Source organism: Chlamydomonas reinhardtii, chromosome 7, assembly GCF_000002595.2.
Source record: "Chlamydomonas reinhardtii strain CC-503 cw92 mt+ chromosome 7, whole genome shotgun sequence".
NCBI classification, from domain to species: Eukaryota; Viridiplantae; Chlorophyta; class Chlorophyceae; order Chlamydomonadales; family Chlamydomonadaceae; genus Chlamydomonas; species Chlamydomonas reinhardtii.
In genome coordinates, this window is record NC_057010.1 from 2,300,178 (window position 1) to 2,317,953 (window position 17,776).

At 64.4% G+C, this 17,776-nt stretch overlaps 2 protein-coding genes across 2 annotated transcripts; one reads left to right on the forward strand and one right to left on the reverse strand.

Annotated features, from left to right (window-relative positions):
* Positions 1–6,073: 6,073 nt before the first annotated feature.
* On the reverse strand, positions 6,074–11,744 carry CHLRE_07g327850v5 (uncharacterized protein). Its single transcript, XM_043064130.1, has 8 exons — positions 9,585–11,744; positions 9,134–9,274; positions 8,723–8,938; positions 8,474–8,551; positions 7,938–8,201; positions 7,449–7,652; positions 6,916–7,164; positions 6,074–6,635 (listed from the first exon to the last, which is right to left on the reverse strand). The coding sequence occupies exons 1-8, from the start codon at positions 11,619–11,621 to the stop codon at positions 6,483–6,485; spliced, it is 3,342 nt and encodes a 1,113-aa protein (XP_042922698.1). The 5' UTR covers positions 11,622–11,744; the 3' UTR covers positions 6,074–6,482.
* Positions 11,745–11,864: 120 nt separating this feature from the next.
* Positions 11,865–17,776, forward strand: CHLRE_07g327900v5 (uncharacterized protein). The gene is made up of 8 exons (XM_001690597.2): positions 11,865–12,166; positions 12,399–12,535; positions 12,677–12,761; positions 13,019–13,095; positions 13,500–13,602; positions 13,791–14,182; positions 14,424–14,612; positions 14,933–17,776. Exons 1-8 carry the CDS (start codon positions 12,007–12,009, stop codon positions 15,281–15,283), a joined length of 1,494 nt encoding a protein of 497 aa, XP_001690649.2. The 5' UTR covers positions 11,865–12,006; the 3' UTR covers positions 15,284–17,776.

Below are 17,776 nucleotides of genomic sequence, written 5' to 3' on the forward strand. Positions count from 1 at the left end.
CATGCCTCCGCACACGCCTTGCCTGCCCCGCCCCCTCGCGCATGCCCCATGCGTCCTGCCATGCTTGCAGTGTACTATGGAGAGGGGAAGCCCCCTTTGGCCAATACCAAGCCCGGGCACGACTGATGAGGATGCGCTGCGTGTGCACCGTGGGCGGCGGTGGGCGGTGAGCCGAGCGCATTGGTGCGTGTCGGCGGCTCTAGGCTACCCAGAGCCGCCAGCACCGCAATGCACAGACTCTATGTCGGGCATTTACGCCATGGCGGCATGCACAGTCAGCCGCGGCGGACCCTGCCAGCTCCGGGTGCAGCGTGTGGCCTTGCACGCACCCCTGGGCTGGGCACCACCTAGGGGGCGTCCGTGTGCGAGCTTCCTTGCCGAGGTGTGGTGCTGCAGACTGGTATGCATGTATCCAGAGGCGACTGGGGGGCTGGGGGCGGGAGTGGGATGCAGCAGAGGGGCGGGGGGGCCCCAGGAAGTGCACGCAGGGCACGGCCAGGGCACCGTGGTTGGACCCGACCTGGCACACGTTTGTGGGCGTGCTGATAAACGCTACGAGAAACTGAATATACATATGAGCATGTAATCAATCACATGCACTGGGCGAGCTGCATTTACTCGTGCTTCAGGAGTTGTTTTCGCAATTCTCGCGCGGCCGGCCCCGTCGCGAGCCGCCGAGGGTCTGCCCAAAAGTCGCCACTTTCCTGGCGTCGGTTCCTTCATTTGCCTATACGCACATAGTTGGGCCCAAACGAACGCAAACAAACCACCTTGAAGTCGTGGTAGTCCAAAGCCTAACGAAATGCCGACCCGACGAACATGTCGGCATGCCCACCCACGCGCCACGCATGCGCCCCGTGCCCGGCCATTGAGCTCCTAGCACACCTGCATGGACGCACATATGGAACACGCAGGCGCGGGCATTTGTGCAGCGGCCGCGCGGGCGCTGGAGCCGTCCGTGGGCTGTTCAGCGTGCAGGGTGGCCGGGCGCCCGGCCACCGTGTGGCCCAACCGGGTTGGTTCCTGGCAGCCTGAGAGCTGCCCAAGCATGCCACATATTGGGGCTCACCGCTGCGAGCCGGGCAGGTCCAGCGCCCAGGCTCCAAGGCACGAAAGCGATACATGCCCCAGCGCCGCAGTCACCCGCCCCCATGGCCCCCACGCGAAGCCTCCATGCCTCCGCACACGCCTTGCCTGCCCCGCCCCCTCGCGCATGCCCCATGCGTCCTGCCATGCTTGCAGTGTACTATGGAGAGGGGAAGCCCCCTTTGGCCAATACCAAGCCCGGGCACGACTGATGAGGATGCGCTGCGTGTGCACCGTGGGCGGCGGTGGGCGGTGAGCCGAGCGCATTGGTGCGTGTCGGCGGCTCTAGGCTACCCAGAGCCACCAGCACCGCAATGCACAGACTCTATGTCGGGCATTTACGCCATGGCGGCATGCACAGTCAGCCGCGGCGGACCCTGCCAGCTCCGGGTGCAGCGTGTGGCCTTGCACGCACCCCTGGGCTGGGCACCACCTAGGGGGCGTCCGTGTGCGAGCTTCCTTGCCGAGGTGTGGTGCTGCAGACTGGTATGCATGTATCCAGAGGCGACTGGGGGGCTGGGGGCGGGAGTGGGATGCAGCAGAGGGGCGGGGGGGCCCCAGGAAGTGCACGCAGGGCACGGCCAGGGCACCGTGGTTGGACCCGACCTGGCACACGTTTGTGGGCGTGCTGATAAACGCTACGAGAAACTGAATATACATATGAGCATGTAATCAATCACATGCACTGGGCGAGCTGCATTTACTCGTGCTTCAGGAGTTGTTTTCGCAATTCTCGCGCGGCCGGCCCCGTCGCGAGCCGCCGAGGGTCTGCCCAAAAGTCGCCACTTTCCTGGCGTCGGTTCCTTCATTTGCCTATACGCACATAGTTGGGCCCAAACGAACGCAAACAAACCACCTTGAAGTCGTGGTAGTCCAAAGCCTAACGAAATGCCGACCCGACGAACATGTCGGCATGCCCACCCACGCGCCACGCATGCGCCCCGTGCCCGGCCAGTGAGCTCCTAGCACACCTGCATGGACGCACATATGGAGCACGCAGGCGCGGGCATTTGTGCAGCGACCGCGCGGGCGCTGGGGCCATCCGTGGGCTGTTCAGCGTGCAGGGTGGCCGGGCGCCCGGCCACCGTGTGGCCCAACCGGGTTGGTTCCTGGCAGCCTGAGAGCTGTCCAAGCGTGCCACATATTGGGGCTCACCACTGCGAGCCGGGCAGGTCCAGCGCCCAGGCTCCAAGGCACGAAAGCGATACATGCCCCAGCGCCGCAGTCACCCGCCCCCATGGCCCCCCACGCGAAGCCTCCATGCCTCCGCACACGCCTTGCCTGCCCCGCCCCCTCGCGCATGCCCCATGCGTCCTGCCATGCTTGCAGTGTACTATGGAGAGGGGAAGCCCCCTTTGGCCAATACCAAGCCCGGGCACGACTGATGAGGATGCGCTGCGTGTGCACCGTGGGCGGCGGTGGGCGGGTGAGCCGAGCGCATGGGTGCACGTCGGCGGCTCTAGGCTACCCAGAGCCGCCAGCACCGCAATGCACAGACTCTATGTCGGGCATTTACGCCATGGCGGCATGCACAGTCAGCCGCGGCGGACCGTGCCAGCTCCGGGTGCAGCGTGTGGCCTTGCACGCACCCCTGGGCTGGGCACCACCTAGGGGGCGTCCGTGTGCGAGCTTCCTTGCCGAGGTGTGGTGCTGCGGACTGGTATGCATGTATCCAGAGGCGACTGGGGGGCTGGGGGCGGGAGTGGGATGCAGCAGAGGGGCGTGGGGGCCCCAGGAAGTGCACGCAGGGCACGGCCAGGGCACCGTGGTTGGACCCGACCTGGCACACGTTAGTGGGCGTGCTGATAAACGCTACGAGAAATCAACTATGCATATGAGCAAGTGACCAATCACATGCACTGGGCGAGCTGCATTTACTCGTGCTTCAGGAGTTGTTTTCGCAATTCTCGCGCGGCCGGCCCCGTCGCGAGCCGCCGAGGGTCTGCCCAAAAGTCGCCACTTTCCTGGCGTCGGTTCCTTCATTTGCCTATTAGCACATAGCTGGGCCCAAACGAACGCAAACAAGCCACCTTGAAGTCGGGGTAGTCCAAAGCCTAACGAAATGCCGACCCGACGAACATGTCGGCATGCCCACCCACGCGCCACGCATGCGCCCCGTGCCCGGCCAGTGAGCTCCTAGCACACCTGCATGGACGCACATATGGAACACGCAGGCGCGGGCATTTGTGCAGCGACCGCGCGGGCGCTGGGGCCATCCGTGGGCTGTTCAGCGTGCAGGGTGGCCGGGCGCCCGGCCACCGTGTGGCCCAACCTGGTTGGTTCCTGGCAGCCTGAGAGCTGTCCAAGCGTGCCACATATTGGGGCTCACCGCTGCGAGCCGGGCAGGTCCAGCGCCCAGGCTCCAAGGCACGAAAGCGATACATGCCCCAGCGCCGCAGTCACCCGCCCCCATGGCCCCCCACGCGAAGCCTCCATGCCTCCGCACACGCCTTGCCTGCCCCGCCCCCTCGCGCATGCCCCATGCGTCCTGCCATGCTTGCAGTGTACTATGGAGAGGGGAAGCCCCCTTTGGCCAATACCAAGCCCGGGCACGACTGATGAGGATGCGCTGCGTGTGCACCGTGGGCGGCGGTGGGCGGGTGAGCCGAGCGCATGGGTGCACGTCGGCGGCTCTAGGCTACCCAGAGCCGCCAGCACCGCAATGCACAGACTCTATGTCGGGCATTTACGCCATGGCGGCATGCACAGTCAGCCGCGGCGGACCCTGCCAGCTCCGGGTGCAGCGTGTGGCCTTGCACGCACCCCTGGGCTGGGCACCACCTAAGGGGGCGTCCGTGTGCGAGCTTCCTTGCCGAGGTGTGGTGCTGCGGACTGGTATGCATGTATCCAGAGGCGACTGGGGGGCTGGGGGCGGGAGTGGGATGCAGCAGAGGGGCGTGGCGGCCCCAGGAAGTGCACGCAGGGCATGGCCAGGGCACCGCGGTCGGGCCCGACCTGGCACACGTTTGTGGGGGTGCTGGTGAACGCTGCGAGAAATCAAATATACATATGTGCGAGTAACCAATCACATGCACTGGGCGAGCTGCATTTACTCATGCTTCAGGAGTTGTTTTCAAAATTCTCGCGCGGCCGGCCCCGTCGCGAGCCGCCGAGGGTCTGCCCAAAAGTCGCCACTTTCCTGGCGTCGGTTCCTTCATTTGCCTATAAGCACATAGATGGGCCCAAACCAACGCAAACAAGCCACCTTGAAGTGGGGGTAGTCCAAAGCCTAACGAAATGCCGACCCGACGAACATGTCGGCATGCCCACCCACACGCCACGCATGCGCCCCGTGCCCGGCCAGTGAGCTTCTTGCACGCCTGCATGGACGCACATATGGAACAGGCAGGCGCGGGCATTTGTGCAGCGGCCGCGCGGGCGCTGGAGCCGTCCGTGGGCTGTTCAGCGTGCAGAGTGGCCGGACGCCCGGCCACCGTGTGGCCCAACCTGGTTCGTTCCTGGCGGCCTGAGAGCTGCCCAAGCATGCCACATATGGGGGCTTACCACTGCGAGCCGGGCAGGTCCAGCGCCCAGGCTCCAAGGCACGAAAGCGATACATGCCCCAGCGCCGCAGTCACCCGCCCCCATGGCCCCCCACGCGAAGCCTCCATGCCTCCGCACACGCCTTGCCTGCCCCGCCCCCTCGCGCATGCCCCATGCGTCCTGCCATGCTTGCAGTGTACTATGGAGAGGGGAAGCCCCCTTTGGCCAATACCAAGCCCGGGCACGACTGATGAGGATGCGCTGCGTGTGCACCGTGGGCGGCGGTGGGCGGGTGAGCCGAGCGCATTGGTGCGTGTCGGCGGCTCTAGGCTACCCAGAGCCGCCAGCACCGCAATGCACAGACTCTATGTCGGGCATTTACGCCATGGCGGCATGCACAGTCAGCCGCGGCGGACCCTGCCAGCTCCGGGTGCAGCGTGTGGCCTTGCACGCACCCCTGGGCTGGGCACCACCTAGGGGGCGTCCGTGTGCGAGCTTCCTTGCCGAGGTGTGGTGCTGCGGACTGGTATGCATGTATCCAGAGGCGACTGGGGGGCTGGGGGCGGGAGTGGGATGCAGCAGAGGGGCGTGGCGGCCCCAGGAAGTGCACGCAGGGCATGGCCAGGGCACCGCGGTCGGGCCCGACCTGGCACACGTTTGTGGGGGTGCTGGTGAACGCTGCGAGAAATCAAATATACATATGTGCGAGTAACCAATCACATGCACTGGGCGAGCTGCATTTACTCATGCTTCAGGAGTTGTTTTCAAAATTCTCGCGCGGCCGGCCCCGTCGCGAGCCGCCGAGGGTCTGCCCAAAAGTCGCCACTTTCCTGGCGTCGGTTCCTTCATTTGCCTATAAGCACATAGATGGGCCCAAACCAACGCAAACAAGCCACCTTGAAATGGGGGTAGTCCAAAGCCTAACGAAATGCCGACCCGACGAACATGTCGGCATGCCCACCCACACGCCACGCATGCGCCCCGTGCCCGGCCAGTAAGCTTCTTGCACGCCTGCATGGACGCACATATGGAACACGCAGGCGCGGGCATTTGTGCAGCGGCCGCGCGGGCGCTGGAGCCGTCCGTGGGCTGTTCAGCGTGCAGAGTGGCCGGACGCCCGGCCACCGTGTGGCCCAACCTGGTTCGTTCCTGGCGGCCTGAGAGCTGCCCAAGCATGCCACATATGGGGGCTTACCACTGCGAGCCGGGCAGGTCCAGCGCCCAGGCTCCAAGGCACGGAACCGGCACATGCCCCAGCGCCGCAGCCACACGCCCCCAAGGCCCCCCACGCGAAGCCTCCATGCCTCCGCACACGCCTTGTCTGCCCCGCCCCCTCGCGCATGCCCCATGTGTCCTGCCAGGCTTGCAGAGTATTATGGAGAGGGGCATCACCCTTTCGGCCAATCTCACCCCGGGCGCGACTGAGGATGCGCTGCGTGTGCACCATGGACGGCGGTGGGCGGTGAGCCGGGTGCATTGGGGAAGTGCAACTGAAGCTTGCTGGGGTAGGTAACTGTTACAACCGTTGAGCACGCACGCGCAGTGGTAAACATTTGCACATGTACACACAACTGCGGCGCCATGCACCACCTCGGCAGACGTACCGAGTGCCACATGCAGCGCCGTACCACGGCTGCGACGTTACCACAGACCCGGAGCCTCGCAGAAGACATCCCCACACTGCGATGCCGCTGGTTCCACCGTCATACACGCACACGGTGGCGCACCGTTTCAGCTCTTGCTCCACTATTGTCATGCCACGCATGCAACTACGCACGCGAGCAACGCGCCTTCAACCGAAGCTTTAGTGGTGGTAGCGATCTCCGGGCCGGCCCCTAGCTCGTCAGTGGCTCGCGAGCCCCCATCAGCCTGACACTCCAATCCTCTACAGTAGCACTCAAGGCCGGCGGCCTCTAGTGTTGGCTGCTGCTGCTGCTGCCGCTGGCCGTAGCCACGGTGGCACGCGCGGCCACGCGACAGGCCGCCACAAAGTCCGGCCGCAGCTGCACCTGCCCTGCCAGCGCCGGCTGCCACTGCAGCACGCGCCCCACAGAGCCGCACAGGTCCTGCGAATGAGGAACAAGGCACAGGCGGCAGCAGGGCCGGGGTGGGTGGTTCGTTGGCGTCAGGTCTAGCACGTGGATGTAGTGGATGTGTGGATATGTCGTCAGCAGTGTTGCTTCCACGTACGGCACGACCTGTCCCTTGGCAGTCCCGACCTCATGCGCGGTTCGTGGCGCGTGCGTAGGCAGCTGGTTCAACACGTTACTGTCAACCATACCGTATATACCCTACGCCCGCACAAATCACAACCCGCCTTGAAGATCGCTACCCAGCAGCGCTCACCCGCACATCCCGGGGGAGGCCAGCCGCGCCTCCGCCGCGGCCACCTTCTGCAGCGCCACCGCCCAGCTGCGTGTGCTCCTGCTGCGGGTGCTGCTGCGGGTGCTGCTGCGGGTGCTGCGGCTGGTGCTGCACAAACAGCTCTTGGGCGCGCTCCAGTGCGGCCGGCGGCGGCTGCACGCCCGCCAACACCAACCCCCACAGCGCCGCCGCCAGCTCGCCGGGGCGCATGTGCGGCGCCGCCGTGCCCACCTGCAGGAGGGTGGCAGCAGGATCAAGAAGACAGTCAACACGCATGCATGTCAGACACGCATCAGGCAAATATCCCGCGCCACGGCTCGCTGGATGAAGCAAAAGCACTCAGACGCGAGCCCATTGCTAGCCAGTAGCCAGTTGGCCAATCAACAAGCATCAGCCCAGGTCACACGGCCCGACCGGCCTGTGCCTGTGCAGCTGACTGCCATAGAAAGCAATACGTTACGAGTACTGCCATAGAAAGGCTTGTGTTATGGATGGTGCCTACGCCATTCACACACCTGCGCCAGCGTTGCCGCCAGCGCCTGAGGCATGGGATGGGGCGTGGGGCCAGCGGGGGCGGCGGCTGTGGCGACGTCGCTGTCGCCGGGCTTGTCACTGCTACTGCCAGCAGCTGCAGCCGCGGCAGCTGCTACTGCTGCAGCCTGGGACTGCTGCGCCCCCGGCTGCAGCCGCGCCAGTCCCGGCAGGATCGACAGCAGCTCCTGTTTGCACACGTGTGCGGAGCGGGGCGGGGCAGGCATGAGGCGAGTTGGTAAGCGCTTTTGCAGCTGACGTCGTGAGCGCAATTCAACGGGCACTAACCCTAGAGTGTGTCATTTGCCTGGACAGAGGTGCGCCTGCATTGTACGGGGCTCATAGAGTGACTGGCGCAACGCCCCACGCGCATGCGACCAGCCGCCGTCGCAATGTCTGACCTCCTGACTCCCCCGACAGCCACTATCCGCAGCGTTCCCTCCACCTGCTCCCACACCACACCGCCGCCTCACCCGCACAGTCAGCTGCGGCCGGCTGAGGAACTGCAGCACCTCCGCCTCCGTCACCAGCACACCCACAGCACTACTGCCGCTACTGCCGGTGCTGCTGCTGCTGCCACCGCTGCTGCTGCAGCTACCGGGGTTGCCGCCGTCAGCAGCAGCAGCAGGCGCGGCGGGGCCGGCGGCGCCCTCCAGCGCCTTCACGCCCAGCTGCTCAAAGCAGTGCGCGGCGTGGAGGCGCGCCGGCACCGGCGTCTGCTGCCGTGATGCCAGGGCCTGCAAGCACGTCCACATGCGCCAGCACGTACACCCGCCATCACGCAAACGAACCACATTGATGCATGCAACTCTTAAGCTCGCATGTACACACAGCAACTGAGTAAGACAAGCACACCCTGCTGCTCTCACGCGCTTCTGCACAAACACGCACACACACACACACACACACACACACACACACACACACACACACACACACACACACACACACACACACACACACACACACACACACACACACACACACACATAAACGCACGCGCACGTACCTGCTGCAGCAGCAAGTCCAGCAGCAGTTGGCCCTGCTGCTGCTGCTGGCGCCGGTCAAAGCCCACCGCCGCGAGCACCTGACCGAGTGAGCGACCGAGGATACACACAAGGCAGCAGGTTGGTGTGTGGCAAACAGCCAAGATCGTGGGGGTGACCGTGCTTCACCCCAAACAGCCACGGTGCGTCAACGTTTCTTGCCGCAGCAGCAACCCGCTCTCCCTCACTCCTCCCCTCCCTTTTCCACCTACCTGCAGTGTCGGCAGGACGTCAAAGGCGGCGGGCTGGTTTGTGGCCTGCTGCTGCTGTGAGCCGCTGGCCCTGCCGCCTCCGTCACTGGCCTTTCCGCGCCCTGCTGCCTCCGCCTCCGCCCCCCGCTGTTCCGGCTGTTCCTGCTGTTGCTTCTGCCGCTTCTGCGCCTCCCGGAGCAACAGCTCTTCCAGCCGGTCCGCAAACGGCTTCATGGTCTGCAACAATCAGTACACCGGTGCGAAACGCGGAGCTGGGATATTGAGCATACCATATAACTGGGAGAGGGGTGCATAGGCTCGTGCCGAGCGAGGTAGTGCCGCCAACATACATCAATCACTTGGCAGAACAAACAGCAGCCTAGCAAGTACGGCTGGCCCCGGCTGGCCGGCCCGCATGCCTGCCGTACGTACCATGGCATCGCCGCCGGTTGTCTTGGCTGCGGCGTAAAGCAGCACGGCCGCCGGGCGCGGCGCCCGCAGCGCGGCCAGGGCATCGGGCCGCGCCGCCGCCGCCAGCGCCCTAGCCATGAAGGCGGGGTCGGGGTTGCCCAACTGCACCAGCCAGCAGCAGGGAGCAGGGAGCAGCAGTACCGTGTCAGAACGAACCGGCGTTATATGCAAGGACAGGCATGGTCAACTTGGGACAGCTGAAGCACACGGTACCAGCTAGTGCGTCGGCTATGTTGGCTGCCTTCCCACATAGTACCCTCGTTTTGCGTCCGCCCCCCCCCCTCCGCCTGCCTTTGCTCCGCTACTTTGGGTTGGTTTGCTTAAGCCTTGGGCTGGTATTCACAACCCCTCCCCCCCGGCCCACCCAGTGCGCCGGCTGCCTACAGCTGCGCGAACCCTCCCACGAACCTACCTGTGCCAGCGAATGCACGGTCGCCACCAGGACCTCCCCCATCAGCAGCTCTCCACCACTTCCTCCTGCTCCTCTTCTTCCTCCTCCAATCGCACCCCCCGCAGCAGCAGCACCACCCCCTCCATCTCCTGCACCGCGCAGTCCCGGCGCCAGCACTGCCGTCAGGTCCCGGTACAGGCCCATGTCCGCCACACCCAGCCGCCGCAGGGCGTGTAGCAGCAGCGAAGCCTCCCACACCACCGACGCCGCACCCTCCGAGTCTTCGCCGCGGCTGCCCCGGCCGCTGTCGCGGCTGCTACTGCCGCCCCGGCTGCTGCCACTGCCAGTGCCGCTGGAGGCGGCGGCGGTGGTGGTGCTACTGCTGTTGCTGCTACTGCCGAGGTCATTCAGGCCGTCAGCGGCGGCGGCGTCCGCTGCTGCGGCTGCATCCACCGCCTCCTGCCGCATGACGGGCAGGAGCTGCCGTACACGCGCCAGCAGCGCGCCGGACACGCCCGCGGCCGCCGCACCGCCGCCGCCGCCAGCCACCGCCAAACCGTCGCCTGCAGCACCAACTTTGCTAGCGCCACTGCCGGCATCGTTGCTGCCACTGCTCGTGCTGCTGCTGCTGCTGCTACTTGCACCTTCCGGCTGCCGCAGCAGTGCACAGCGCGGCCCCACGCGCGACAGGTTGTAGAGGGTGTAGGTCAGCACGCGGGGCTTGAGCCGCGGCGCCGCCTCCAACAGCAGTCCCGCCAGCTGAGCCTCCAGCTCCCCCTGCAGGGGCGCGACAGCGCCACCACCGCCACCCCCATCGCCGTTACTCCTGCTACTGCCGGCAGCAGCGCTGCCGCTACTGCTGCTGCTGCTGTTGCGGCTACTGCCGGAAGCCTGCGGCGCCGCCTGAGTCAGCACTGTGTCCACGTAGCTCTTGACCGCCCAGGACAGCGACTGGCCGTCCAGCAGCTCCGGCTCCTGAGCCTGCGCAGTCAGCAGCAGCTGCCGGAGCCGCGCGAAGCTGTGCGCCTGCCGCAGTTGCTGGTACAGGTCCTGCTGCCGCGACTGCAGCTCGCGCCGCCGCGACTGCCACGCGTTCAGAGGCCTGCTGCTGCCGGCAGCGGCGCCGCCGCCGGCAGGGCTTCGCCCTGCGTGCTCGCTGCCACTGCCGCTGTTGCTGCTGCTGCCGCCGCTGTTGCTGCCGCCGCTGCTGCTGCTGCCGCCGCTGTTGCTGCTGCCGCGTTGCGGCCGGCTGGAAGACCGAGGCGCCGAGCCATCCCGCCCAGAGGACTGAGACGGCTGCCCTGCAATCCGCTCATTCCAAGCCCCTGCGGCGCCTGCACCGTCACTGCCATACCGGCCGCCCGCATTGTCCCGTCTGCGAGGCCGGTCGTGACTCCGCCACCCCTCGCCGCCGCTGCCGCCGCCGCCGCTGCCACCGCCGCGACCCCACCTGCCCCCCTCATCATCGTCATCCCGGCGCCGGCGCCCCCGTCCCACAATGACATCCGCCTCTGCATACAAGCCACCCAGGCCGCTGCCGTCGCTGCTGCTTCTGCGGCTGCCGCCGCCACGGCCGCCACTGCGCCCGCTGCCACTCGCAAAAGTCCGCCAGCTGGCAGTGCTGCGGCCGCAGGTTCCAAGGGCCGAGCCCAGCCTCGGCACCAGCGGGTGCAATTGCGGCAGCGGCTCCAGCTGCCGAAGGGATGGAAGGCGCGTGCTGGTCCCCGTTGCGCATGCATTGAGCAGTGCAGGGCCTGTCATGGCCGGCGGCGGCGGCGGCATGGGCACCGCCGTTGGGCCGCCGCTGCAGCCGCCGGCACTGCCTCGCGCGCATAGGCTGGATGTGTCCGCAGCAGGTGTCGCGGAAGCAAGCCCCGCTATCGAGCCCTCTGAGCTTCTGGCACCAGCCACGAGACGGAGGACCTCCACCAGCAGCCCGACACCGGGGCCCACGGCACCGGCTGCGGCAGGAGCGGTCACCACACACCCAGCGCCGAGTGCAGCGCTGCTTCGCAGAGCGCCCATGCGGGCCAGGTGCTGGCTGACGCCGCTATGCATGCAGCCCTTTGATTGATCTACAGCATGAGTCAGCGCGACAACAAAGGCAGGGAACTGTGAACTGGCAAAAATGCAGAAACGTCGTCGCAGAGTAGGGCCTCAGCTAGTAGAAGTGCATTCAACTAAACAATTTCAAACCACTTAGGACGCGGTCCTAACGCTGCGCTGGCAAGCCGCAAGCGGGTCATTGGCGCGCTCATGTCCCTTCCATTATTGCTTCGCCTTCCGAAAACACGGCGTCTGCAGTTTCGCTTAAATCATTGCCACTGCTTAATATTAAACTATCCAGAAGGCCTTGGGCGCTTTCCTGGTTTCAAGACGTTCCGTTGTTGGACCTCTCCTCGTTGTCGACCAGTACAGCTGCACATACTTTTAGTGCACTTAAATGAAGCCCTTAAAAATCCCGAGGACCCCTCCGCTGCACACGACGCCGCGGCGGCAAGTCAGCCTTGGTGCGACGGTTGCCCTCCTTCTGGCGCTTGCTCCTCTCGCTGCTACCCGGAAGGCGCCTCACTCTCACGATGTTGGGGACTATTGTCCTCCAGGTGTGACGGGACGGGTGAAAGGTTGGCGCGGCTTCTCGTCGGCGTCAGGCGACGGCTGTGTCACGCGACATATGCGTTGCCTTCAATACCTCCATTCTAATACTCCGATGCAGCTGGGACCGGCTGGGTGCTCCCAAAAGCGAGCGAAAGCCCTAGGGACGGCAAGGGTTTAGAGGCTCGTGCCGCGTGAAGGTCCTTCACCTGACTATCCAACAACACTACATGCTTGCAGAGCCGGCGTCTGGGCTCATGAAGTTCAGATCGGTGCAGGTGGAGAACAGCGTGTGCGTGCCGAATGCGGTCGACGTGATCGGCACAAGCGTGTACGCCTGCTTCAAGGAGTTCCGCATCGATGTTGTTGGTTGCGACGTAAGTCATGCTGGGGTCGATCGGTGGCACCTGACCCCGCAGCCGGGGCTGCAGCTTGCTGGTTGGGCACGGCCGGGTCGTGTCCCGCTTCAACAGGACCTGCGCACATCGCCGCTGCGCCACTTTTTTCCTCGGGCGCAGGTTACCATGCGCGCCGACGGGGACCTTTACGCGGGACCGGGCCGCCTGCCATGTGCGCTGTTTGGGCTGAAGGGCAATCTCACACGTGAGTCTGTGGCGGCGTGCCGCAGGACCGGTCGGATGATGGGCAGAGGAAGCCCAGGGCCGGGCCAGCAGCTTCCGTTTTAACTTCTTCACGCCCCAACAACTACCGCCCTGGAAATCCGTAGCCCTGCACCGTCCTGGTCAGCAGCTGCCCTTCCACCCCCAGCCTGCCTAGTCACACGTCTTGGACCCCTCCCCCTCTCCCTTTCTCGTTCCGCATGTCGAACCTTGTACGGCGCACACGTACGGCGCACGCAGCGGACGGGTTGGAGGCTCGCGTGTGGGCTGACGTGGACGGACGCGGCCTGTTGGACTACTTTCGTAACCAGCCCGAGGTGAGGAGGGGGGTGCGGAGGCAGAGGGCGCAGGGCGCGGCGGCGGGGAGCGCGGGATGCGGAGGCGGTGAGGGCGGGAGGGTGGGCGCAGAGGAGGGATGGCGGGGCGGGGCGGGGAGTGCGGATGTGTATTACTTGGCAGTGTGTGACAGCTAGGCACGGGGTCGGGGCGGGGCGAGATGCGGGTGGGGCGGGGCTCGGTGCGGAGACGGGTAAGGAGGAGGGGCGCGGCGGGGAAAGGGAAAGGGAGGGGAGGCAGGGCGGGTAGTTGATACCAGTCCCGGGGCGTGAGGGTGCTTTAGTGTTTATCCTATGAGAGTGCGACTGCTGGTGATGAATGAGGGCTTACTGAACATGAAACTCGCTTCTTGGCCCCTGCATCCGCATTCCGCACCAACTCGCAGGCCGTGACGGCTCTGAAGCTGGCCAGCCCTCAGGCGGTGGTGAAGGGCATCTGGGCCTTCCTGCGCACCTTCACCACCGACACGCGGTTCGCGGATGATTCCTGTGAGTTGTGTGTGGCCGTTGAAAGTATGGCCAGACAAGACGGGGCGGGACGGAGCGGGGGCCGGCACGTGTGGCGCAACTTGCGTGCGCATTAAATGTGCTACACAAGTTTTACCGTACCGCATCATGGCGTGTTGGGCTGTGCATCTTACGCGACCTGGGCTTGCTTCCCGGTGCGCCTGGAGCAGGGATCGATGGCGGAAAGAGCAACGGCAAGGGCAGGGGCGCCGGGCGCAGCAGCGCCGGCAAGCACGGCCTGCTCGTCGAGGAGGGCGAGCGGCTGCCGACTGGCGCGGCGGACGCATGGGCAGAAGAGGACTGGCAGCAGGAGGACTGGCCTCTCGATTCCGAGGCGGAGGGGCAAGAAGTTGCGGCAGAGGCGGAGGACCGGAAGCAGGGGAGCTGGCGGCAGCTACTGGCTGCACGGTCGTCGCGTGAGGGCGAGGTGGACGCGGGCAAGGGGCGCATTCAGCGGAACCCGGTGCCCGCCAAGCAGCGGCACGGCCCCATGCGTGTGTACCGGCCCGCCGCCGCGCGCATCACTGTCAAGGTGCCCAACGGCTGCAAGTACAAGTACTCGGTGGGTGTGCAGCGGCTGGCGGAGGGCTGGCGGGGCGAGGTCGGCATGGGAGGAGAGCGGACCGGAGCCCGACTGCAGCGGCTTAGCCAACACGTCGTAGTGCCCAGCAAGTCTGTCTGCCTCGTGTGTCATGCAAGCTTGCTACTTGCTTGCCTCCTTCCCGCCTCGTCCCATCCCACCCTCCCTGCTGTACCGATGTGCCTGGCTACACCATCACTTCCAAATTGTGCCGCCCACGCAGATCGAGCCTTCCAGCCACGTGTTTGAGGCGCCCGACCGCGGCCGCGCCGTGGTGCACTGGCGCACCGTGGCGCTGACGGTGGCTGCGCTCAGCTGCGTTCTGTCGGGCGTGGGTCTGGGCGTGTGCACCTACTTCTCGCGGAAGCACGCCGAGTACGTGTCCACCTTCTGGGAGTACCAGGCGGTCAAGGTGAGGGAGGGCTGGTGGGAGGGAGGGAGAGGGAGAGGAGTGTGGTGGGGAGAGGGAGGGGTAGAGAGAAAGGGGTTGGTGGCACGGGCTGTGGACTGTACGGCGCGCACGGGGCGTCGAGCGGCGATGAGAGCGAGGGTGCTTGTTGCGCGTGCGAGGGCGGCTGGGGCCCGTCTCGCTTCGCCACGCACAAAACCATGCCTGCCTGTCATGCACGCCCGCTGCACCCCTCTTCACGGACGCTTAGCTCACGTTCACCTGTATGCACGATTACATACGCCCACACGATTACACACGCTCACACGATTACACACGCGCAGGACCAGCTGGGGGCGGAGCTGCCGCCGCACACCTACCAGCGCCTCTTCGGCGAGCTGCCCAAGTCGGCGGCGGCGGCGCAGGAGGCCGCGGCGGCCGCCGCCGCCGCCGTCAAGAAGCACCGCGCCCAGTCGGTGGCGGGCGGCGGCGGCGGTGCCGGTGGCTTGGGGCCAGCCATTCAGCAGCATGCGCCGGCGGCGCTGGCTGCTGAGGCGGGGGAGGCCCAGGTCATTGGCGCAGGCGAGCCGGACGGCATCAGCAGCCGCAGCAGCAGCGCCGGCGGCAGTGAGCTTGGCACGGCGGCGGATGCGGTGTTGAAGCAGGAGGCAGCGGCGGCGGCTCAGAAGCCGTAATGGCGAGGGCTCCGTGTTTTCCAAGGGAAATGGATGCTTCGTGTTTGTGGGACGGTAGGTAGCTGGATGGGGTGGTGGGGCAGCGTTGCCAATGCTGCCATGCAGCAGCAAAAGCCAAAGCGTTTGCTGCTGACGCAGAGTGCAAGGCGACAGACGGCCGGCAGGCATCAGCACCGCGTCGACTGGCTACGTTCTGTTTCTGTGCTCATGCGGGCTTAAAGCATGTGAGGAGCGGGTTGCGGCAAGGCAGGTCAGGTGCTGTTGTTGTTGCCCTCGCAACAAAGGCTATGCCTGAATTTTTTGGATTGAGATGGATCAAAGGCTGCGTTTGGGAGGAGGGGTCGAGGTGAGCGAAATAACTAGTTTCCGTTTATTATTCTTTCGTCTCTGGGCGTATTACGGTAGCCGGGACCCATTTTATGGGGCTTAAGTTTCAGGCTCGCGGTCGTCGTGTTGCCTGTCAGTATGGGACCAGATCTTGGGTTGGCTCTGGCGTGGATGCCAAGAGTGGCATATTGTACTTTTTCAATTGACAAGACCGACACGTTTACGTAGTGAAACGTGTGCCCTCACACCCTGTGAGGCTGGCGTTTTGGCAGGTGTGTCACACGACTGTTTGTCATGCGTTTTGGGTGGTGTGGGTCTGACGGTTGCGTGTGTGCGTGTGTGCCTAGATGCCAAGACTCCGAAGTCCTGTTTGCGGTAGTTAACCTTGTCCATCCGTGCTAGTCGATTCTGTGCTTACTCATGTCACTTCTGTGCCTGCATGCTGCCGGTAGACCGCATGGGTTGCGATGCAGTCGGGCATTTGGAGTACATACGTGCGGGTACGGGTGCGTGCGACACTGCCTTTGCAGCGAGTACTACGTGCGTCGCTAGCTAGCGTTGCGGACAGTGGCGGTCGCACGGCCAACAAGCCGGCCCGCGCACATACATTATCGGGGACTTGTTCACTGGGTGGTCAGGAGAGAGGTCGGTGGCATAACAAGAAGTATTGAATGTGGGAATGCGTCGGTGGGCCAGGGCAGCAGCCAACCGTTGCGGTGCGCGCCGCCCTGATATGAATTTTGTCCGGTTAACGGTGTTTTACACCTGTATGCGCGCTGCCGGCGGTCCTGGCAGCAGGTTGATGCGGTTGGTAGTGAGGCACGGTAGTTGGGATGCGGTGTGGTTCACATGTGTCGCCCGGCCAGCCAGGTCGTCAGTGATTGCCCAACCGAGCGTTTCGACAAGTGGATGTATGGCATGTTGCGGTGAACTGCAAAGGCGGGCGTTGGCGCCAGCCTAGGTGAGCAACCGGAAGGGGCAGTAGCACACAGTCACGGTGAGGGGCTGGCGCTGGTCGCTGGCACGGGTTTGGAGTACGTGTGTTAAAGAGCACAAGGAAAACGTTGCGCAAAGACAGTGTATGCGATGCAGCAAAGCGACGGTTTACGGATGTTACCTGAAGTTACCTCGCATACCTGCTGCGGTGAGCCGCCGGTCTTACCAACCGGAAATCGAGTACGTGTGTGTGTGTGGACGGTTGTCACATCGCTAAGCGGGGGACGTGCGATGGGTACTGGGCGGACCCGCGCCTCCAGTATTTCTCCCCCAACGTGTACGTGAACGTGTACATGCTGACCGGCGGGCTGCGGCCTTGACAGCAGCAGTGTGTGCACAGGTAGAGACGTCAGGGCAATTAGGCTTCGGCGTGTGGGGACGCGGCGTTGGTGAGAGCCACAAATGGCCCTAGTACCGTCGCACTGTAAGCTTACATTTTGGGTGTATGCCCCATCCGATAGATACTGTATCTGGTTAGTGTGCGGAATGTACGGTACTCTGTACGGTACAAACTTTGCGTCTTAGTGGGGAAACGCGTTGTGACTCCTGTGTCTCCTGTTAACCATGCATCTTGGTTTATACTTGCTCTGCCCTGGACAAGAATCAATGGGCAAATGCTACCTCATGGTCCTATGTGCTCTCGTAGTATATTAGCTTGCATCCATACACCTTAAGGCCTGAAGAATCCCATCACCGGTCTTGCAACTTGGCTCCACGGCCCAAACCATATCACAGGCTCACAGCATTGCTGACCTGGAAATGAATTGTTTGTCCAGCGGTCCCAGCACCTAAGCAACTGCCACGCGCCAATCACGAAAAGAAACGAATAATGTCCGAAACGGAAACAGGCTACCTACACCATAAAAGCGTGAGCTGCTGTGCACGAAGCCTCCGCCCAACCCTGCATCTGATTCTTAGACACGTATCTCCTGTACTTCAACCGCAATTGAGTTCAAAGCCCCCCTCCCTGTCCACATCCCTATCCGTTTTCCGTACCACACACGCTTCTTTGCGTGCCGCCTGCTAGCTACACGCCCACCATGACCGCATGTTCACAGCCTCACCACTCGAACAGGCACCGGCAATAAAGTCGCAGCGTACCGGTCCACTTTCCAATCCACACATTTGCTCGCCTGCTGCTTGAGGGCTGCTGCTACGGCTGCTGGATGC

Coding starts and splice junctions, on each gene's coding strand:
- CHLRE_07g327900v5 (XM_001690597.2), top strand. CDS start 12,007: ATGAAGCCCTTAAAAATCCCGAGGACCCCTCCGCTGCACACGACGCCG. Junction 12,167..12,398: donor TGGGGACTATTGTCCTCCAG/GTGTGACGGGAC, acceptor ACATGCTTGCAG/AGCCGGCGTCTGGGCTCATG. Junction 13,603..13,790: donor GCGGTTCGCGGATGATTCCT/GTGAGTTGTGTG, acceptor CGCCTGGAGCAG/GGATCGATGGCGGAAAGAGC.
- CHLRE_07g327850v5 (XM_043064130.1), bottom strand. CDS start 11,621: ATGCATAGCGGCGTCAGCCAGCACCTGGCCCGCATGGGCGCTCTGCGA. Junction 8,202..8,473: donor TGGACTTGCTGCTGCAGCAG/GTACGTGCGCGT, acceptor ACGTGCTTGCAG/GCCCTGGCATCACGGCAGCA. Junction 7,653..7,937: donor GGCCGCAGCTGACTGTGCGG/GTGAGGCGGCGG, acceptor GTGTGCAAACAG/GAGCTGCTGTCGATCCTGCC.